The 23031-nt window shown below is 37.6% G+C and overlaps 2 protein-coding genes across 4 annotated transcripts; one reads left to right on the top strand and one right to left on the bottom strand.

Annotated features, from left to right (window-relative positions):
- The first annotated feature begins 3871 nt into the window (after positions 1-3871).
- Positions 3872-7109, top strand: LOC131155663 (metal transporter Nramp7.2-like). The gene is made up of 12 exons (XM_058108939.1): positions 3872-4148; positions 4327-4367; positions 4469-4547; positions 4730-4834; positions 4924-5033; positions 5146-5327; positions 5435-5504; positions 5716-5889; positions 6026-6130; positions 6208-6339; positions 6441-6536; positions 6666-7109. The coding sequence occupies exons 1-12, from the start codon at positions 4043-4045 to the stop codon at positions 6990-6992; spliced, it is 1527 nt and encodes a 508-aa protein (XP_057964922.1). The 5' UTR covers positions 3872-4042; the 3' UTR covers positions 6993-7109.
- On the bottom strand, positions 6918-21727 carry LOC131155666 (probable glycosyltransferase At5g03795). 3 transcript variants are annotated; one of them, XR_009136870.1, is made up of 3 exons: positions 21537-21675; positions 21242-21457; positions 6918-7012 (listed from the first exon to the last, which is right to left on the bottom strand). XR_009136870.1 is itself a non-coding variant. In XM_058108942.1 (3 exons), the coding sequence occupies exons 2-3, from the start codon at positions 21440-21442 to the stop codon at positions 7316-7318; spliced, it is 303 nt and encodes a 100-aa protein (XP_057964925.1). In that variant the 5' UTR covers positions 21443-21457; positions 21537-21727; the 3' UTR covers positions 7085-7315. The 3 variants fall into 3 exon arrangements, 2 of the variants coding, with proteins under 2 accessions (XP_057964925.1, XP_057964927.1); XM_058108942.1 differs by lacking the exon at positions 6918-7012 and adding an exon at positions 7085-7417 and having other exon boundaries at positions 21537-21727; XM_058108944.1 differs by lacking the exon at positions 6918-7012 and adding an exon at positions 19917-20324.
- Positions 21728-23031: the final 1304 nt, after the last annotated feature.

Raw genomic sequence — 23031 nt, 5'->3', positions numbered from 1 at the left:
CTTGTACACAATATTTGATTATCTGTTGTATTCCCGACGTAAGGTCGGAAGAGGGAGACTAGCCCTGTGAATAGTCCCTGACTTGCTCAGACCCTATTAGGAGAACACCGGACTGGTTCAGACCCGGTTAAGAGAACTAGGTGTACCATCCTGGTAAGGTGTTGTATTAGGTGCCGCTCCACCTGTTAAGCAAGTCATAGTGGATCCTCTTACTTGTTAACTTGAGGCAGAGACGTAGGCAATATTAGGCAAACCCCGATAACATTTCTTGTGTCTGCTTTTAATTTCCACAATTTAAATTTTAACACTTGAATGTTTATGTTTAATTGTTTGAATATTTTATTAGGTTTATGATTATATAGAAAGACCCTATGTTTGTATAATACTATTTGTGAAATCTGAATTGACCTACGAGAAAATTTTTAAATACCCAATTCACCCCCCCTCTTGAGAATACACCAATTCCAACAGTCCATTCGTCGACGAATTCAGTCGGGGAAAACTCTTAAACTTGCGCAGCAGGACTTATTTTTTGAACCCTAACTCCGAGCTCTCTCTCGATTTCTCTTCTTTGGTTCTCCTAAACACGAAATCACTCCAGCCCTTCATCTCCTCAACTATCACCAATCATCATGGCACCCAAATAGAAGAAGAAGTCGCGGCGGCTAGAGAACATGTTTTCCCTAAAGTGCACATGGATATTCTTGAGGTTAGGGAACACTCAGCTGACCCCATTTTGCAGCGCTTGGATAGGCTAGAATTGGGACTAATGGCGCACATTGATGTTATGGAACAAGGAATGGACCAACGTCTCGATGGATTTAGAACTTGCCTTGACGAGTTCGATACTCAGCTTGATTCCATGCTTTAGGGACATAATGCTCATATGACTCATGTTGATTCCAGTTTGGCCACCATCCTTGCTTTGCTTCGTCGTAATGACTAGGACCCCTTTTTTGATGATAGACAAAGGGGGAGAAATATTTTTGGTGTTGAGATTTTGACTGATGCATATTGGTGTTGACTATTGTGTTGGAAGACACATGTTTTTGATATATGACTGTTTTGGATCAATCATTGTGTTGGACGAATACATACTTATGAACCTTAACTCTTGTTAACTTCTGATGAAACTTGATAATTGTTGAATACTTTTGTTGATAATTGTTGAGCCATACTACTATATCATACATGTCATGTTAAACACTGCTGCTTGATATACGTATCTAGAAAAAGACTTGTTGGATATATTAAATATTGTTGGACATACTGGTTATTCGTTGGACATAATGTTTATTTGTTGGACATACTGGTTATCTGTTGGAAATACTATTGAATTGTTGGATATACTAACTCTCATTGAAAAGTTCAATTTTTGCTTGCTGATTCATATTAAAATGAACTTTTAAAACTCAGCATGATTGTGAAACTTAAAGTTGAATACTTTTACCACGCATGAAATGCATACAGTAAGGGGGAGGAATGTTTTCTTAAATTTCAAACAAGTATGCATATTTTGAGGGAGAGTTTTTAAGAAATATCTTACCAAAACATTAATGGTTTGTCATCATCAAAAAGGAAGAGATTGTTAACCTTAATGGCTAAAGTATCCCAATCTAGTATGTTTTGATGATAACAACCCATTCGTGACCCTCAAGTTAACTAATATGTGCACTCTAGTTTAGTACAAGACAACAAGTCAATATTGGAGCAAGCACAAGGATAAGGTGAATTTCAATGAAGCAATGGTCAAAGCTTACACAAGGAATACCCATGCACAACCAACTGAAGCTTTATAAAGTTTTACATATGTAATGGGTTGAGTGTGAGGTAGGATTTCTTGTAACTCTTGTGTTTATGATGTTAGTAAGAATAACTAGCAAGAGTTGAGCAAATACATATGCATATTAGTTCTATCTAGTATAGAACATCAAAATGAGTTTTCATATGCATACTTATTCATACTAGCGCATAAAATATCAAAATGAGTTTTCAAAAGCATTATCATATAAAAGATATCTTATAATGTATTGGAAGTTCATAAGGATAAGTTTTAATCATCATTAGACTTAATATATTTCGTACACACTTGGGCTAGCTTGGTTTAATTTGTCAAAAAGGCATATTAATTTGAGAAACAGGGCAATTAGTCGACTAATTGACCCTACTAGTCAACTAATTAAACTAGTAGCTATATTGAATTTCAGCCTAGCCAAATTGTCGATGAATTAGGGCAATTCGTCGACGAATAGAAGCAAATTGTCGACTAATACACACAATTCGTCGACGAGTTGCCCCAATTCGTCGACGATTTATTCCAATTTGTTGACGATTTCCTAGGCAGAAAAACACATTAAGCTACTGGAAAATTTCGTCAATGATTTGCTCCTATTCGTCAACAAGTTGCCCTAAGTCATCGACGATTCACTAAATCGGTGTGTATTGAGTCAAAAAATACATTTTCAGTATACAATGAGCCAAGAATATAATCTGATATCAGTTTGCGTTATACACAAATGAAAAACTTATCACAAACACCCTTAAAAGAATCTAAACAATTTTTTGGAAAGAGAGAGATATAATTTGTGAAAGTATTATGAGAGAAAGAGAAGGAGAGAATGATTGAATATTTCTATAGGATTCTTTGAGTTAATTCTGTCTTTAAATAGACAGAATTATGCCTATTCCTTATAGTTAGAAAGGTGGTTATTTGAATAAATAGTTATATCTTTTCAATTTAAACAATCAATTAAATAATTGTTTTATTAACTGTCACTTGTTAGATTAAAATCTGACCGTTAGATTATTTATACGGTTCAGATCGCACCACTTGATCTTATAAGAAATACAAGATTAATTTTAAGTCATTCGATCATGATCAACGATCACGATCTCCCAACTAAATGTTAAGTGCTTGTGCGCCACTAATGCCCTACAGCCCACACCATGCACACCCGCGTATGGGTGCATTAGAGTACACACTAATACTATCTTTAAACCAATTTTAGGAGAATATTTATCCTTATCATTTATTAATGATTTTTATTTTTTTACTCTTTCCAATGTGGGGCAAACCCACATAGAGCATTAAATGTTCTTCATAAATGTTTTAGATGATACAAAATTGGAAGACTTTGAAAATCCATAAAATGTATTATTTTAGAAAATATTTCAACATTTTTTTCTTAAAAGAGTAGGAGGAACATGCTTTTGAGAGACTAGAACCCAAGATAGGAGTTTAAATTTCAATGAATTTGGTTGAAATTCAACAAAAAATTCCATTAAGTTATTGTATTTATGAGTTCCATCCAAATCTACTGAAATCTATGTATAGTGTCTTAAAAGTTAAAATTCATGCTTGCAAACGCAGTTTAAAGATATTGATTACATGCATTTTTTTTTTTCTACAATTCATATATAGTATTTTAGGCCCTTTTAATCACTTAAATAATTCATCAGAAGAATAATGAGTGTTCTCAATCTTCATTTAAGAGTAGTAACTCTCGACCTCAAGACTTGCGTCTTGAATTTACCAACTATACAACAAATTAAATAAAGACAAGCATGACGTGCATATGTATATATGTATGTGTGTATATATATATATATATATATATATATATATATATATATATATATATATATATTTGAAGGGAACAAGATTAGAAGCATAATTGATGCGTACAGCGACAGGTAGCAACCAAGCTAACTGCCGAATTAATGGTTGATTTGAAGTTTCCATTAATGTACGTATGGGAGAGTACCCTTTCACTGCATGCTCCTCCTTTCACTGTGCATTATCATCTCTTAGCTTTGATCCATCCATCCATCCTTAGCTTGTGTATAAATTCAGATATGGGGTTGGACATTCATCCATGGAGGTTTAGGACTCAATAAGAAATCGAGTGTACATTAATCAACAGTCACAAGGAAGCTATAGGAAGCTGCTGGTAGCCAGCTAGCTAGCAGTGATAATTATGATTATATAAATATAACGAATTAGGGAGACCTATCGATCAATCGATCGAGAATCTAGACATACATGGCAGCTCTTGTTCAGATAGAAGAGACCCCAAAATGGAAGAAGCTCTTGAGCTTTGTTGGACCTGGTTTTCTGGTCTCTGTCGCCTACCTTGATCCTGGAAACTGTACTTAATTATACCACTCCCTCCCTATCTACTACTTCATACTTGCATGCATTATATAACTTCATAGTTCATTCTCTTCTCTCTCTCTCTCTCTTAGTTGTACAGCATGGATGTATGAATACAAAATGGTTTTCTGATTTTTCTTTGTTTTTTGCCTAATGGATATATGGAAATGCAGTGGAGACAGACTTGCAGGCTGGGGCTAACCACAAATACGAGGTCTTCTTCTTCTTCTTCTTCTTCTTCTTCTTCTTGGTACGTATATGCATCGATTTACATTTGTGTCCATATTTTTTGAGAGAAATATTTTGTGTATGTAGTTGCTGTGGATCGTGGTGGTGGGGCTGACGTTCGCATTTATAATCCAGTCTCGAGCAGCAAATCTTGGAGCGTCTACAGGTCCTCCTCCGCCCATCATTTTCTCACATCACATATCAATCGGACCCGAGACCATTATAGAAAAAATGAATTTCTTCCTTATTTTTCCTTTCATTTCCTTTACCCACATAAAGTATTTTTTATCCAAAGGGATTGTTTGTGCTTCTTTAATGTGAGTGCATGTGTGTGCTGAACGTGTATAGGGAAGCATCTGTCGGAGCACTGCAAGGCTGAGTACCCAAATCTAGTAAATTACAGCCTCTGGATACTAGCTGAGATTGCGGTAATTGCCGCCGACATCCCTGAAGGTCCCCTACTCGTATATATACAGAATATCTAACATATATGATTATTTATGGATATACTTAATTGAATTGCCTATGTAAATCACTTACAGTGATAGGGACAGCTTTTGCTCTGAACATCCTTCTTGAGATACCCATGTGGGGTGGGGTGCTGCTGGCGGGCATCAGTACTCTTCTCCTTCTTGGTGTGCAGCGATATGGTGTGAGTGCACTGTCCAATTCAAACTTATTCTGTACTAATTCTTTCCTTTGCCATTTCAGTATTTTAATGCTTTATACTTTGTCTTTGAGGACTGTTAATTAATTAATGGTAGATAAGAAAGCTAGAGGTGGCAATTGGGATTCTGTTGTTGGTTGTGGGTGGCTGCTTCTGCAGTGAGATGGTCCGGGCCAACCCTAATCCTAAGGACATCTTGTTTGGAATGTTCATCCCAAATTTGGATGGCCATGGTGCCACCGGTGATGCAATTGCACTCCTAGGAGCTCTGATTATGCCGTAAGTAGTTAATTATTTCCATCCCAGTACCTTATTCCTCTCTCTCTCTCTCTCTCTCTCTCTCTCTCTCTCTCTCTCTCTCTCTAATTTGCTTCGTAAAATTGCAGGCACAACCTATTTCTTCATTCAGCATTAGTTATATCGAGAAAAATCCCTCAAACATTCGAAGGCATTAGGGTAAGTAACTGAAAACTTCAACACGATAATGTTTCTAGTAGCTTAGGGGCTAGAATCTTTTCCCATTATCAGGGAGAGGAGGTGGGAAAGCCACTTGATAAGTTGGCTGGGTCGCAAAGGAGCTCAGACAAAATCACTGTCGAAAATAATGAGAACCAAAACCTTCAATAATGTAGTTAAATTGAGCAATTAATTAACCATGTACCTGCAGAGTGCGAGGAAATACTTCCTGATAGAGAGTGGACTGGCATTGTTCATTGCACTTCTCATCAATCTGGCAGTAGTATCGGTGACTGGTAGTGTTTGCTCCAATCCAAATATCACAGCGCAAAACAAAGCCCATTGCCAGAATATCACTCTTGAATCTGCAGCTTTCTTGCTCAAGGTCAATGCATCCTCCATAATACATTTTGATCTCTTCCTTCACATCATCCATAACAATTTGAATATGAAACTTCAAATTAATCAACATCTATAAACTTTCTAGCATGGGAACTATAAAATTGAATTGATCATTATAGAATGCTCTGGGAAAGTGGAGTTCGAAGCTTTACGCGGTGTCATTGCTTGCATCTGGTCAGAGTTCAACCGTCACAGGAACATATGCAGGACAGTACATTATGCAGGTGCTTGTGGAATAATTTTCAGGCCAGGTTTCTGCAGAGGACTGATTAGCCCTTTTGGATGTTATGTATGCCTGCAGGGTTTCCTAGACTTGAAAATGAGGCTGTGGCTGAGGAATTTACTCACTAGGTGCATTGCCATTGTTCCAAGCTTGGTGGCCTGCCTCATTGGTGGATCTTCTGGAGCTGCAAGGCTCATAATCATTGCTTCTGTAATGCTCAAATCCATTTGATTTTTAAAAAAAAAAAAAAAAGCACACACACACACAGATTTATCATCATTATAGTTATTGTAATATTGTTTGGTTTCCAGGTGATACTATCATTCGAGCTACCATTTGCATTGATTCCTCTCCTCAGGTTTACAAGCAGCAAAAGCAAGATGGGGCGCCATAAGAACTCTGCAATGGTGAGATTAACTCTTTTCTTTACTAAAAGCATTTAGCCCAAGTAAAAGGTTATACCAAAGTAACCCCAAATTCCTTTTCCACAATGTGGCGTTGATTCTTGGCATCTTCTCCTGAGATCTAAATTATAGGTAAATATAGTTTCATGGCTCTTGGGGCTCTGCACAACTGGGATCAACATGTACTATCTAGGGACAAGTTTAATGGGATGGATGACAGATAAGAAGTTGCCCAAGGCTGCATCAATCCTTGCGGGGGTTCTGCTTCTTCCAGTAATGATGTTTTATGTTGTACTATTGGCCTACTTAGCAACAAAAACAGAAACTTCCCCTCCCAACTCCAATTACTTGGTGATGAATATCACTAGAAATGAGGGAATAGGGATTGAGAGCAGCCTGGATTCCATCAGCACTGGGATATCCCATGAGATTGAGATGGAAGATATTGCAAGAGCATAAAACAGTCGATCTCTTCATCCCTGAATGTAACGAATGCTATCATTCAATGTACTGTACACATTGAGCTTATTGGAACAATTAAGGGATGCAAATTGCAATAAAAGAATGCTCTAAATATAAGTAACAGTTTGAACCAACCATCTATGTAAAGAACAAATAAAAGGTGACTTCCAGTAGTTATGACCTAAAAATATTCCCACAAGGTTCACAGGGCAGTTAAGAGAGTAACTATATATGCGATAATTTACAAGCTTTTAGATTGCCAATTAGCAATCTTCATCAAGGGAACGAAAAAAAGGAAAACGGATCATATCTCTAGCAATTTAGTACTTGATGACATGATGGTGCAACCAGAGATCATACATGACCATATGAAATGTATCATATCTGATTGGAGGTGAATTCCATTGGAAGTGCTTTTGGATCTGAAAGAATATGCCACAAGAACAAATTCACATCAGTTGAAGCAAGCTAATTGTTTCATAGAAACAAAAGGGGGAGATTTTAGTTTTGGTGGGGGTAGAAAGGCTTAAATCTTTGCATCTTTGGAGAAAAAAAACATAAACACACATAAAAATATGCATGTGTTAGATACCATCACACTCTGATGAAAAGGCTTCTACCTAGACCAAGTTGTGATGAAGTTTAACAAATTCCTCCTCAGTTATGTCCTTGAGAATCTGCTTAAGCCGATACACGTGGCGCTCATTGAGTATGACAGAAAATTTTCGCCAATCACGAATGTCGTTGAATGAAAAAAATTTTAAAAAATAAAATTAAAAAGGCAGCCCGGTGCACAAAGCTCACGCGTATGCGGGGTCTGGGAGGGGAAGATCATAATAATTGGACAAAATTACTCCAACAAAGAACCCAAACCAACTAGAAAGAAAAATTGGAAGGCAAGTCATACGGGATAACAGCCACCTGTGGGATGAGGGGAAGGAGTGGGAGTGTCGGGAATCCAAACCCCAAGTATATTACATGCAATTGCACTATAATTTTGTAAAATTACACCCATAGTAAATTTGGAAAATTACTTTAAAGTGACCATAAATTTCTAATATTATCTACATGATCCCTATAGTTTGCCATTGAATTTTTCATGCTTGACTACTGCAGCAAATAATAGAGATTATGGGACAAACCCACGTATTTATGCAAATAAGATGCTTATAAGTTGAAAGGCATCTCAAGAATTTCTGCAAGAAAATACCAGAATATTTTCACATCTGCCTCAACACTGATGTTTTAGGTTCTAGTCTTGTTGCCCATATTTATTGTGTGGTATTTAAAAATTATTACATTCCCCATTATAGGTGTTATTTATCAATTGTGTCTCTCTCCATGTGCTATTGGGCTGTACGTGCAGGAGTGTTAAAGCTTGATACACATTGTTGGCCCACAACCTAATAGCTTAAACTTTTAGGTAAAGTAGTAATCTGACATATACATAACATGTTGGGAGAAAACATTATTTCACACAGTTCTGCACCTTCTATTGCTGTAATAAGGACAATCCAACATCTGACACAGCTCCAAAAATACACCTTCCCAAAAATTGACTAAGACACACCCAGTTGTAGATTCCTACCTCCCCTATCAGCATGGATTTAATAGGCAGTGTCCCCTATCATTATTCTGGGTAGAAGTCCATGCCAGCAGGGATTAAGAAGCAATACAATTTCCCAGAGCTATTCGTGTTTTTTTTAACAAGCTTATTTATATTCTTTATATAGTTGGATAATTGGTGATCAATGGGAAGAAAGTTCTTTAGAGCCCATAAAACAGTTTTCATTTTCCAATTTTAACTTGCAAAAGGATTATGAAAATGCTAGCTTGCTTTTTCAATTTTCTAATATTTGCATTAAAAAGGTAGAAAATAAAAAATTTGTTTCATTACAGAAAACAGCCTTCATTTTTCATTTCTGGATTTCCAAATAATCACAAAATCACGCTTTGTTTTCCAATTTTCCAAAAATCATATAAGAATTCAGAAATCTAAACAACTATTTAAAAAAAAAAAAAAAACTTCTGACTTTCCTATATAAATTTTAAAATTTAGAAAACAAGGTGGCATTTCTGCATTTATTTGAAAATGGAAAATAAAACTATTTTCCACAAGTGAATGGTGCCAAAACTTCTTATTATTTTCCTCTTCTTTTTTTGCACAAATATTGCAAAACTGAAAAATAAGCTAATATATATATTTTTTTTCTCTAGTTCTTTGGAAAGCTAAAAATGAAAAATGAAATATTTTTTTCCACAACTAAAAAGGTCCTTCGAGTTTAGAGTTAATAATTAGTGTATGTACTTGACAGAGGAGAGGTGAGAGAAGCATTGATTCTGTCGAGGCATTAAAATTCCAGAAGGAAATGCTTCTTATTTCTGCCAGTGAAAAACATATAGTCAGGGGTAGAGAGTTCTTTGTTCTTTTTATCTCTATTTTCATAATATCCCAGGCACATAGTTTCTTAAATGGACAATCTGTATGACAAAAATGAGAATATGGAATTCAAACCCATTACAGCTCATTCAAATAGCGAAGAAGTAATCTAATTCTTAACAGGAACACATCAATAATGGATTGAGTCTCCTATGCGAGCGCTGTTGACTTGGGAACCATCAGGGCATATGCAGAACTTAGTCCTGTAAAACTTCTTTTGATACTTCAGATGTTCAGTAACTCTATTAATTCTCTTGTTCATAATATCAAGCTCTGTGTCATTCTCCCATACACATGCCAGTACAATTCTAATTTTAGAGTTCCAATGACCAGCCCAAAAGCCAAGAGTTGTCCTGCAAAGCGAGCTTTTTGTAAACTTTAAGTTTAAGTAATCAACTTACAAATCTCGGTCCTTTCCAATCACATAGAACATGTACTATTTTGCTCGTGTATAAGTTAGCCTTCAAAAACCTATGGTCATAAGTTAGCTTTCAAAAACCTATGGCCATCATTAATAATAATAAGTATGATGACCAATTTCTGAAAAAAAAGAAAAAAAAAAAAAGAAAAGATCACGCATCAAGTAATACATAAAGACAGCATATCAAACTATATCAGATGAGAATACACTGTTCCCTTGTACACCCTTTACTACTGGAGCTCTGGAAATTTTAAACCAGGCCTCTGCTCTTGGTTAGATTTTATTACTCTCCATTTTTTGTATCTTTCAGTACTTGGGCAGCACCCCCCAAGTGCCCTACAATGCAGAATACAGAATAAATGGTACTGGATGAGAGCCTCAAATTGCAACAAACATGCTTCAAAAATGTGGATTTTGGATTGGTTTGTTTGTATGTTTTTCTTTTGATGACTACCATGCACATGTGCAGGCTTAGAGAGGAGTTTGTCATCATCATCATCATCATCATTGTTGGGTGGGGAAAAATTCAATGTGTACAAACCATATATAATTATCGCCACCCTCTTGGTTAGATTTTATTACTGTACATTTTTTGTATCTTTCAGTACTTGGGCAGCCCCCACCAAGTGCCCTACAATGCAGAATACAGAATGAATGGTATTGGATGAGAGCCTCAAAGTGCAACAAACATGCTTCAAAAATGTGGATTTTGGATTGGTTTATTTGTATGTTTTTCTTTTGATCACTACCATGCACATGTGCAGGCTTAGAGAGGTGTTTGTCATCATCGTCATCATTGTTGGGTGGGCAAAAACTCAATGCGTACAAACCATATATAATTATAGCCACCATAAAATGCAACACTTACTGTGGCATTAAGGAAACAATTAATCACGATAACCAATAATTTGAAACAGATAAACACATAATATCAAACCATGTCAAATACAAATACTGTCCTAGAAGAATGAACTAATGGTATGGGATGAGACTGCCTCAAAGGACAACAAATGAGTTTAAAAAATGGATTTTGGGAGGTTCTTCGTTCTAGATAGTTGGTGATGAAGGTCACAAAACACCATTCACAGAAACCAGATAGAATTGCTACAAAAAATCCAATTCAAACAAACCACAGCTACTATGAAATACGACCAACACTGTTGCACTAAAGAAAACAAGAAAATGTTAAAAAAATGATTCAGAACATAATCAAAGTAGCACATGAATATGGAGTACAATGCACAGGATGCAGAACAATGAAGTGGAGCTATGAATTCTTGAAAAATGTAGGGAGAGCTAATGACATGTTGAATTGAATGAGTCAAAAAGAACTTTAGAAAAAAAAAAAAAAAAAAAAACAGCATGAATAAAGTCATCACAAGGATACCAATACCCTTGAGATTATCTACAAGCTCCAAGTTCAAGAAAATTATCACAATATAATCCAACATAAGTTATATAACAAGCCAGCTAAAACACAGAACTTCAGTAACCCTCCCCTGGGTTCAACAAGTTAACAAAAGGCGGTCATCATCTTCATACTAGTCCAAGCTGCAAATTGAAAATTCATCCAAAATAAGACTAAACAAGTTTGCAGTTTGCACAAATTAAATCCACTGTTAGAGGCAAAATTTAGCCCAAAATTCAAGATTAAAGTCAAACTTGCCAACATGATATTTTGATTGAACAACAAGGAGAGATATTTGTGGACAAGAATCAGTGGGTTACTGCAAGTTCCACCAGAGGGAAGATTTGGGCTTGGAAAGGCATTAAAACCACCAAGGAGAAGCAGAAAGTTCTGAGTCTCATCCCTTTTGCCATCTTTTGGTGTGCTTGGAAAGAAATAATTAAGAGAGCCTTCAAAGATTAAGTTGCTCCACTTCAGATTTGCACAGAGCAGTGGTTGATGTTGTTTCCAACTGGCATAGTGGGAAATTGTGAATAACCACAACGTAATTCTTGATATTTGTGACACTCTATAGAGTGGATGACTTTTCGTACAACGGGGATGACATCCCCTTGATGCCCAGCTAATAACAACAACAAACCAAGCCTTAAATCCCACTAGATGGGGTCAACGACATAAATCCTATCTGCCAATTTACATGATTATGAGCAATTCCCTCCGAAAAATTGAAGAGTATTAAATCATTATTCATTATCTCATTCTAAGTTATTTTAGGCAAAAGAGTGACATAACATTAATATATAAAGTAAGAAAAGAGCATATGCACAATAATTTGGGCATAGCACTAGTTAAAGACAAGATCAGGGACGGGCTGCTTAAATGGTTTGGACCTTTGAAATGCAAGTCTAATAGAGCACCTGTGAGAAGCAGTGAGTTAGTTATTCTTTCTGGCTTCTTCTTTTTTTCTTTTTTTTGGGTAAAAAGGGTGGCACCTCCTAAACTTTATTAGAAAACCCCTCACTTATGGCGGAGGAAAACCGTGGTTACAATTTTGAGACTTTGGGACAATAAAAACAAAATTCCAAGACCCTAAGACTAACTTAACCAACATAAACCAAAACACCAACAGCCAAAAAACTAAGAAACTAAACCACTAAAAGTGTAATAACACAAAACATCATGAGCACAAAGAAGGAAAACTCAACAAGTCCAATCGAATCATTCCCCTGACTTGCTGAGGAAGCTCATCTTGGCAACTATATGATCGAGAAATACCAGATTCACCCTGTTTGGCAAAGAAATCTGCACTTTTATTCACCTCCTTGTAAACATGTTTCACTTTGAACTGTATGCCTCTTAATGCTAGCATAAGTTCTTCCCACAAATCCCATAAGTTCCAAACCGAGCACTTCCCAGAATTTATCCACTGAACCAACAAAGTAGAGTCACATGCAATCTCCACTTGATCAAATCTGAGATCTTTGCACAGAATAATCCCTAAATTAATCGTCTTCAATTCAGCCATGTTATTTGTTCCATAACCCAATAATGAGAAAAAAGCTGCTTTAAATAAACTTTTTTCATCTCTTATCACGCCTCCACCACCACAATTCCCTGGGTTACCTCTACAGCTCCCATCCACATTCAGTTTAACCCAACCTATCCCATGTTTACACCATCTGACTACACGAGGAAGACGAACCCCCACATTTTTTACTTGAATATCCAAAGCACAAAGGACTGCAATATCCGTGCAAAAAGCAGGTGCACATTTATTTAACTTGTTTGAAATGGATCTCAGCCAATATTTAATATCAAGCCACACAGTTCTCACCGAATCATGAATTGATTCCATCCTGGCTCTACATCGACGAGTCCAAAGTCTCCAAATGATGAGACTAGGTATAAGACCTACCAAAATGCCTAACTGTGAGGCCCGTCTTGCACAACTAAACCAGACATTAACTCTGCCTTTCCAAGTACTTGTTGCCATACAACTAACACCTAACGCCACTGCTGCTTTTTTTTTCCATACCTCCTGAGCAAAAGATCCGGTGCAAAACACATGGTCTAGAGATTCAATCTTGGCATTTGAACAACAATCACATCGAGAGGCCATCTGGACACCTACTTCTTTAATACGAGTATCAACCGGAAGACAAGCGAACCAAGACTTCCACATACAAATTGACACCCTTTTTGGCAACATAGGATGCCAGATCCATTTTGCAACTGAGAATTCCTCTTTATGCTCCCTTATAATTTCCCAAGCACTTGCCGTGGTGAATTTTCCATCTGTTGAAGGTTCCTAAATTACTATATCAAGACCCTCCTCGCAAGAAATAACAGAGTTCATTACTTCCTCAACCTGACATGAAACACAATTTGCACTTTCATCCAAGTCAAAGGGTCAATTCTGTAAGAGACCTTGCCGACTTTGGCCAAGACAGGGACTGGTCCTTCATATTTGCGAAGTAATCTCCTATATCGTCCTCGTAGTGACCTAATCTATTCTGGATTAAGCTTAACAAGTACCAAGTCACCTACATTGAAGTGTTGTGGTCTTGTCCCCTGATCTGCCCACTTCTTCATCCGCTTAGAAGCTTTCTCCAGGTAGGCTCGAGCAATCTCAACATTCTGTCTCCATTCTCTAGTGAAGATGTACGCCTTAGGACTCTTTCCTCTGTATGGCTCATCCACTATGTGAGGTAACAGCGGTTGATGGCCCGTAATAGGCTCAAAAGGACTCTTGTTGGTTGTTGAGCTCTTTTGAGCGTTGAAACAGAACTGAGTCACATCAAGTAGTTGCACCCAATTCTTCTGGTTGGCGTTGACGAAGTGGCACAAGTACTCTTCTAGTAGCCCATTGAATCTCTCCGTCTGTCCATCTGTTTATGGGTGATAACTCGAAGAGATTTCAAGTTGTGAACCAAGGATTCTAAAAAGTTCTGTCCAGAAGTTGCCAGTAAATCTTGAGTCTCGGTCACTAACAATGTCTTGGGGAACCCCTCAATATTTCACAATATTCGTGAAAAATAATCGTGTCGTCTCCTCTTCCGAACAGTACTTTGGTGCGGTTATGAACATACCATACTTCGAAAACATGTCTACAACCACAAGAATAGACCCTACATCTCCCACTCTGGGTAGGTTGGTGATGAAGTCCAATGAGAAACTTTCCCACGATTTGGACGGTATTGGTAGGGGCTTCAACAACCCTGCAATCTTCCTCCACTCCACCTTGTCTTGTTGGCAAGTGAGACAAGTTCGGGTATAATCAACCACATCATCACGCATGTGCGGCCAATAGTACCCCTGCTTCAATAAGGCCAAAGTGCGCTGCCATCCTAAATGTCCGGCCCACATGATATCATGACACTCTCTCAACAGCGTCTTCCTCAGATCACCAGCTTGTGGCATAAAGAACCAGCTACCATGGGTCATCAGCAACCCGTCTTCCATCCAGAACTTTCGTGCTTTTCCTTCTTCGGTAAGCTTCATTAGGTTCTGCACAACTGGATCTTTAGCTAAGTTCTCCTTGATGCAGTTCCGCATCATCATAGTAACAGCACTCACAGTCAAATGTGCTACAATTTGCAAGGCTGCCAATTCGGCCTTTCCACTCAGTGTATCAGTGACTTGGTTCAATCGCCCCGCCTTGTGCTCAAAGGAGAAATCAAATTCTGCCAAGAATTCCTACCATCGGCCCTGCTTGGGTGTGAACTTTGGCTATGTGAAGAAATAACTAACACCCGAATTATCTGTTTTCCCCACAAACCTTGACCTAAGTAAGTAATGCCTCCACACATGGAGACAATGTATCACCGCTAGCATCTCCTTCTCTTGAGCTGTGTACTTCCGCTCTGCTTCACTAAGCTTACGACTCTCGTACACAACAGGATGTCCCTCCTATTACAAGACTCCTCTAAGGGCGAAGTCTGATGCATCTGTTTGTACCTCGAAGGGTTTCATGACATCCGAAAGAGCAAGTACCAAATCTCTCATCATGGCATCCTTCAAGTCATCAAAGACTCTTTGGCACTTCTCTATCTAATTCCACCCATGACCCTTCTTTAGTAGTTCTTTCGTAGGAGCCGTTCTCCGCGAATACTCCTCTATGAAATTCATGTAGTAGTTGGCAAGGCCAAGAAAGGAACGCAACACCCTCACTATCGTTAGGATCTTCATTCTTGAATTGCCCTTACCTTCTCCATATCCATCTTGATATGACCTTGATCAATCACATAACCAAAGAATTTGATGCTCCGCTGAGCGAAAGAGCACTTCTCTTTCTTCACGTACAGATTGTTCTCCCTCAGCCTGTCGAACACCTTTTGTAGATGCTCTTCATGTTCCTCCAGAGTGGAACTGTAAACAACAATAGTATCCAGGTATACCACAATAAACTTGTCGAGATACTCACGAAATACCTAGTTCATCAAGGTACAGAATGTTGCAAGACCATTTGTCAATCCGAATGGCATCACCAAGAATTCATACGCCCCATACCGCGTCACACAAGTAGTCTTCAGCTCATGCCCATCAGCTATCCTCACCTGATAGTAGTCTGACCCCAAATCAAGTTTAGTGTAGTACTTGGCATGACCCAACTGATCCAACAAATCAGCAATCAACGGAATAGGATACTTGTTGCGCACTGTCACCTTGTTGAGCGCGTGGTAGTCTACACACATCCGCATGCTCCCATCATGTTTCCCCTGAAACAGCGCCGATGCTCTAAACGGTGGTGCTCCAAACGGTGGTTTGGAAAGGAGAACATATCCTGCTTCCAACAATTCATCAAGTTGCTTCCTTAACTCTGCTAGCTCTAGAGGCACCATCCACTATGGCCCTTTAGCAAGTGGTTTCACTCTTGGAAACAACTCAATCTCATGCTCCACACCCGTAGTGCAAGCAATTTGTGAGGTAACTTATCCGGCATCAACTCCTTGTCCTCATATCGCTTGGATGGTTATAGGTACCAGCTCCTAGCCTACTTCTTTATCTACCACCACCATGGCTAGATATGTCTACTCCCCCTTTCTCAATCCTCCTTGAGTTGCATGGCTGAAAGGAATTTCCCATCGTCTTTTTTCGTTGCAACGACTTGCACTATACACAGGTGATCTCCCATCAAGTACAGTGAACCAACCGAAGGCATCAGCACTGCCTTCGTCCCCCTTAGGAACTTCATTCCCAAAATGACTAGAAAGTCATCTAATGGCACCGCTATGAAATTCAAATGACCTTCCCACTACCCAAGCTTCACAGTAACTTGCTGGGCTACTCCCATAGTAGGTTGGGCTACAGAATTAACTACTTTCATGCATCTTGTATCCTTCTCTAAGGATAAGTTGAGTCTCCATGCTTTCGGTTACGAAACAAAATTATGAGTAGCCCTGGTATCCACCATAACGCAGGTACTCTTCCCATTGATCCTCAAATCCACAAACATCAGCCCTTTTGCTCGTGTAACTTTCGGTACTTTTGCCTGCTTTTCCAATGCGTTCACCTACCACATTGCACCCATCCTCGGGGTATCATCCTCTTCCCCATCACTTTCCACTACCTATTCTGTAATGGAAGCCTGTGAAGCATTAAATGTTGCTTTGTGAGGGTACTCAAAAACTCTATGAAGACCTAAACACAAGTAACGCGAAATTTTACCCTTTCCATTGGATGTTTTGAACCCTCAAAACGACAAAGCTTCCTTTGAGGTTGATGCTTTATAGTCGGCTCCCCCACTTTCGGGTTTGCCCTTCTTGAAAGACTTTCCACTGTTTCCCCCTTCGTCAAACTCTTTGGATGAAGCAAGGTTATCACCAAGGTAGTCAGTCAAGCGTTCTACCCAACTCTCCACCACACAACTTCTAACAGCTATGGTGTGATCCCAAGAAGGAGGTGAATTGGAATTTAAAACTTTTTGACTAAATTAAATTTACCATTCACCACAAATCATATCTCGCTCAAAATATAAGCGTGTATGTAAAATGATTTAAGTAATGAGTATAGACATACACATGTGAAGCATATCTCATTTAAATTAAATGTGTATGCAAAATAATTATAACATTAAATGCACAAGCATACACGTACGGAATTTAAAGTGCAAAATTTAAATAAGAAAGAGACACACAAGATTTGTTATCAAGGTTTAGTCAATCCTACCTACGTCCCCGCCTTGGGCAAACCCACGAAGGATTCCACTAACCTGCTTACTTAATGGGCGGAGCAGAAGCCATTTACACTTCTCCTTATAAGGTAGAACAAAACCGGTTCTCCTTACGGGGCGAAGTCTACCCAGCTCAATTCACCAAGCTGAACCAAACTGGTTCCTCCTTACGGGACGGAGTCTCCCCAACTCAATTACCAGGCTGAGCCAAACTCGTTCCTCCTTACAGGGAGGAATCTCCCTAACTCAATCATTGGGCTAAGCTAAACCAGTTCATAAAACAATTTTTGTACAAAGAAATGCTTCTAAAAAAGCTAAGTTGTTCACATTGAAATACTATATGCACTCTCATATGATATTAAAATGAAACTCGATAGAGTATAGGTTTTTTTCTCAAAAAATATTTTCCACATAAAAACATGAGTATGGAAAATGATTTTCTCTTCTGAAATGACCTTTTAAAAATTAATCAACAAGCCTTCCGAGCAAATATGTATATGATTAAATACATGCTCAAGGATTTTCTCAAGAACCTTTTCAAACCAATATATATATCAATTAAATATATGCTCAAAGTTCTTGAACAACCTAAGAAGTTCTTCTCCAAAAATATTTTCAAATAAAAATAAGAGAACTTGGGTTTTCTTTCTAAATGATTGACCTTAAAAATAAGAAGGCTTTCAAACAAAAATATATATGAAATTACATATAAGCTCAAGACTTACTTGAATAACAAAAAGAATTTCTCCAACAAGAATTTTCAAAATAAAGATGTAGGAGAAATTTAAACTTAGATTTTCAAAACAAAAAGAAAGCTTTCAAGCAATATATTATGAGCATGAATACAAGCTCAAGCCCTCCAATAAATCCTTAAAAAAGGCTTTCCCAAAAATTATAGGTCAAATTCATTTCTAGCCATTTTATGGTCGTTAGGGGGAAGAAATGATATTATATTTTCTAGCCATTGGAGTCAGTTCTCGACACGACTGGTCGACCACTGCCCTGTACTGATCGACTAGTGACCTGAGCTGAGAAAATATTTAGCTATTGCCTGAGCTGGTCGACCAGTCCCCTGCTCTAGTCGACTAGTCAACTGGGCTTTCTACGCAGACACCCTTCAATTTTTTGGACATAATTTTTTCGATACAACTCCAAATTAAACGCTCTTGGTATCAACAGGAAGTTAAGAGAAAATCTCACAACTTTCATGTTGGACACTTTTTAAGATAAGGAATGATTGATCGAGAAAAGTGCTCATCAATGCGACGGAAGAAACATGAAGGGGTTTCTGAAAAAGAACTTGTTTTGGAAAAATGTTTTCATGAAAGGTTCAAGCCCCTAAGGTCAATCTAAGGTCATTGAGTTTCAAATTAAATCATGAGGAATGCATGCACAATTAAACCTAATTAATTATTACAACCCAAAAAATAAATAAAGTCTTCACACCTTTTGCTCATCTAAATCCCCATAGAATACGCCGATTGGTGTGAGCTTGAAGTGCATTTACGGCTTCCATTTTGCATCCTTCACTTGTACTTCCAGAATTATAAACCTGTACATTCACTAAGTACACAAGTGAGATGTTGTGGTTTGTCATAATCAAAACAAGGATCGGACTCAAAAAGTCAACAGCTTCCATTTTCAATTTCATTATACTTGGTACACCACCACAATTTGGCGTCACTAACCAAGTACATGGTCGCAGTATCCACTTTCACTTGTTTTGAGACCATCCTCACAACACAAAAATACTGCTCCATATCAAACAAGAAGTTCTCTAACTCCTTAACATCACGGACACCCCCATACGTCCTAGGTTCTAGTACCTTGGTCTTGCTAACTCCCAAAGTGTTGGAGTTCCCCATAACAAGAACCATCAAATTCATCCTTGAATCCAAATCAACCATCTGCGCCTGCAAAGTTTCCATAGTTTGGTGAAAGTCCTCTAACATTTCACCTATCAAACCTACTTGATGTTGTTGTGATCCCATCACTTCATCAACAAGTCCCCTCAGTTGGGCCATCTCATTGGACACATTGTTGGCTACTTCCTCAGTCTGTGCTTCAAGCACGCTGATTCTCTCAGCATTGTTTGGTGCCATGGTCACTTACCAAAACTTTCCAAATCCCACAACGAAGGTAACTGAATTCACGTCGCAAATAACCTTTGCTCTGATACCAGGTGTCACGGGCCGACTATTTTCACACCTTTGTGAAAGGGTCATGCAGCGCTAGCTAAAGCACTCTTGCTTAACTAACTAACCTATCGTTTACCAACATTCATCCACGAAACACTTTCATTAGCATTCAATCAAATGACAGGGGAAACAGTAAACAATCATGAAAGCAGTGACAAGTAAGCAGTAAACATTGAAGTAACGCAATTCATTAACAACACCTCCATTGACATTGTGTGCTTAGCGAGGCAAGCAAGTAGGCTAAACACATTAACAATAGGTAGTGAGTTTTACAAGACTGATGAACACTCACCCTCCCCTAAAGAGGCTTTTATGTAAATATCATCCTGGCAGTAGGAAAAATCAAAGTGACCGAAAAGTCATACTGTCTTATTTGGCATACAATGAAACAAATACTAGAAAATAACCTTATACTAGCATTTACATGATGGAAACTCATCCCAAACACATGAGACAAGTGGGCATGGGCAAGCATAATGCCTTGAACAAGCTTAGCTCGTGATAGTGAGCACACAACTCGAATTGAATTCTTAACAAGAAGTTGAACCCCTTCAGTAGCCCTTACACCAACATCATGACAAGTAACAAAAAAGTGATTTGCACCTAGGTTCTATTCCAATAAGGATACTTCAATGTTAAGCTCTCCACATAATTTTGGACAATGATGGTCATGTTTTCAAATGGTGTACCCTGTATACAACCACACAACATTCATACAATAAGATAGGAAGGGCATAAATTCTTCTTAGGAGTAAGAGCTCTATCAATCATATATAACTACATCACAATTTAGTTATACTTAGTTAACATCTGTTGCATTTTGGAAACTTTTAAGTCCATAGAGAAATCAAGCAAGAACACACTATGTGAAGTGCATAGTGCAACCATAAGGAAAAAAAGCAACCAAATGTCCACAAAGCATAGAACAAAAAAGCTCAAATAGACAGGAATTACATGCAGCATTTAAATAGAGTCCATGAAGTACGGTAAGCAAATCAAAATATAGCCAAAAAAAGGGCAATCACAGAGAAAACATATTTAAATTCTCTCCAGAAGATTTTTAAAAAATATGGAAGCAGCTAAAAGAATGATGCAGCCTGAATACCTACGATAATGTTATGCTCCATTCATTTCAATTGACTATTACACAACATAAGCATTTCATACTGCCAAGTGTTATAAGTGCATTACTTCTTTCAAACTAAATTGTCTACTTTAGAGGCTTATTGAATCTCCTTCATAAGAAGCATAGACATGCACAATCTAAGATTGCCTAACTTTGGCGGTTATCACTCTTGAGTCTATGACTAGTCACAAACTGCATTCTGCACGTAATTTCAGACCTAGTTTATATGAGCTCTAGACATTTCTCACATTACTCTGTCAGCATATCCAACTCTCGTGGATGAGAAACAAGAAAACAAACACATAGTGTTATCAATGAAAATTCCCCTTCCTTACATTGATGAACAGCGAAAATTTCCCTTCACAAAGTGTTCTAGAAGAAGGGAACGAATCACAACAATGCAAACACAGCACTGTGCACATGTATCCCAAAGAGCAAACTATCACCAAAACCAAGACGCCCCAAAAGACAGAATTCATACCTTCGCTCGCATCTTGTGACAAGAGATCGGGATGAAAAACAAATGGGACTGATCCGCATCGTCAGCGCGAAATCGAGAGTCTCTAATAGTCTGGAAGAAATACTCCTCGCTGGCGTAATTTCCGGTGAGCTTCCTCCGCGTCTGGTAGTACGTGTTGAGATCACCATCTGGATATCTATAAACCTTGAAATTCTTCTCCATCTTCGCAAAATTCAGCTTAACACACCAAAAAGCACTAAAATCAGTGAGAAATTTCCCAGGAAACGAGGGAGTGAGGGAAGGGAGTAGAAACTACCTGAGGATGAGGAGAAGAGACTTGGACGTGAGAGATAGGTGAAGGGGAGCAGGGTTAGTATGGCGAGGGTGAGGAGTGATCCGTGTAGGGAGCAGATAGGAGACGACGGTGCCGCTGCCGGCAGCGGCGGTTGGGGAAGCCTAGCCACCAACATGGCTTGCCTGGCAATTCAGATTGTGCCGACGTGGTGGACTGATGGAGAAGTTGAAGCCGTGTGGCGTTATGTGAAAAGAGGAGGGAGCTGCCTCTGTTACATCCAAGTTCCGACGCCAAGCTGTAATTCCACGTAGCCCCAAAGAAAAATAAATAAAATGAAACGTGAAGGCTTATTTTGGATTTTTTTTTTTTTTTTTTTTTTTTTAAAGGGATGTTTGGCTTTGGAAAATATTTTTTTATTTTTATTTTTAAAATTATTTAATTTTTTATCTTTATTTATTTAAAGATTTTACTAATACTTTAAAAATAAGAAATTTGTTTAGTTGTGTGAAAATTTTATTCTTATTTTTGGAATTTTAAAAATTACAAAAAAGATAATTTTTCAACTTTTTGAAAATTATGAAAGTTAATATTTGAGAACAAGAACTTTGTGACTTCAATTTAGATTCAATGAAGTTTTAAAACATTTAATATAATTTTATATTATATTTTGTCATAATTCAAATAAATCCAAATTCAAGATTGGAATTTCATACTCCCTATTGGCATCAAAAATTGTACCAGATCTTCCCAAATATAGTTCACGATGATCATTTGAAACTAATATGAAAAAAAAAAAATTAGAAACTCTCACCGGCCTCCGAGGCTTTTTTCAACACTGAAGTTAGTATCGTGAAAATATATAAGTAATGTAATTACAGATTTTTATAGAATCTTCGACATGTTCCCCTCTTTCTCCTAATGTGTACCTTTTATAGCCTCCCATAGGACTCCAAGGGCTAAAGATACATTAAGATGATATGTTGCCCCGTCAGTAAGAGGTAAGTGATGGCCACTCCACAATTTCTTCCTGTCCATGATGATTTCAACCACAACACTAAGAACAATTGAATATTTCTACAAACAATGTCAGTTAGTGCAAAGGATTATAAGAATCTTCTCCTAGTTGATTACATCAATGAGGAAGAATTCAAACTCTCTAAGCATAAAGGATATGAAAATTAAATTAGGTTTCATCAATAATTAATACGTTATAATATATAATAAAATAATATATGAATATCTTCTAATATATTTTTTAAAATTGCAAAAGAATCAATAAATTTTCTTATATTTACAAAACTGACTTGTCTATGAATAGTGTCACTTACAAGTAACAAAAGACTAGCTTAGATTACTTCTCAAAATTCAATTAAATAGTTCTAAAAAAATGATTTTGGAAAAATACTTTTTACAATAAGTATTTGTTGTAGTACAAGTCAAATACCACTTTTAGTAGAAATATATATTTTAAGTAAAAAGTGTTATAAGCATTTTTTTTTTTTTTTAAGTGTTCTCA

The sequence above is a fragment of the Malania oleifera genome, chromosome 5 (genome assembly GCF_029873635.1).
Source record: "Malania oleifera isolate guangnan ecotype guangnan chromosome 5, ASM2987363v1, whole genome shotgun sequence".
Lineage (NCBI taxonomy): Eukaryota > Viridiplantae > Streptophyta > Magnoliopsida > Santalales > Ximeniaceae > Malania > Malania oleifera.
This window is presented reverse-complemented; position numbering and strand designations above follow the sequence as displayed.

What these genes read in the sequence shown, in the direction of transcription:
- LOC131155663 (XM_058108939.1), top strand. Translation starts at nt 4,043, where the DNA reads ATGGCAGCTCTTGTTCAGATAGAAGAGACCCCAAAATGGAAGAAGCTC. An exon ending in CTAGGAGCTCTGATTATGCC is followed by an intron (nt 5,328 to 5,434) that starts GTAAGTAGTTAA and finishes GTAAAATTGCAG; the next exon opens with GCACAACCTATTTCTTCATT. An exon ending in CTGCAGCTTTCTTGCTCAAG is followed by an intron (nt 5,890 to 6,025) that starts GTCAATGCATCC and finishes TGATCATTATAG; the next exon opens with AATGCTCTGGGAAAGTGGAG.
- LOC131155666 (XM_058108942.1), bottom strand. Translation starts at nt 21,442, where the DNA reads ATGGAGAAGAATTTCAAGGTTTATAGATATCCAGATGGTGATCTCAAC. An exon ending in GTCACAAGATGCGAGCGAAG is followed by an intron (nt 7,418 to 21,241) that starts GTATGAATTCTG and finishes ATATTCTTTCAG; the next exon opens with ATCCAAAAGCACTTCCAATG.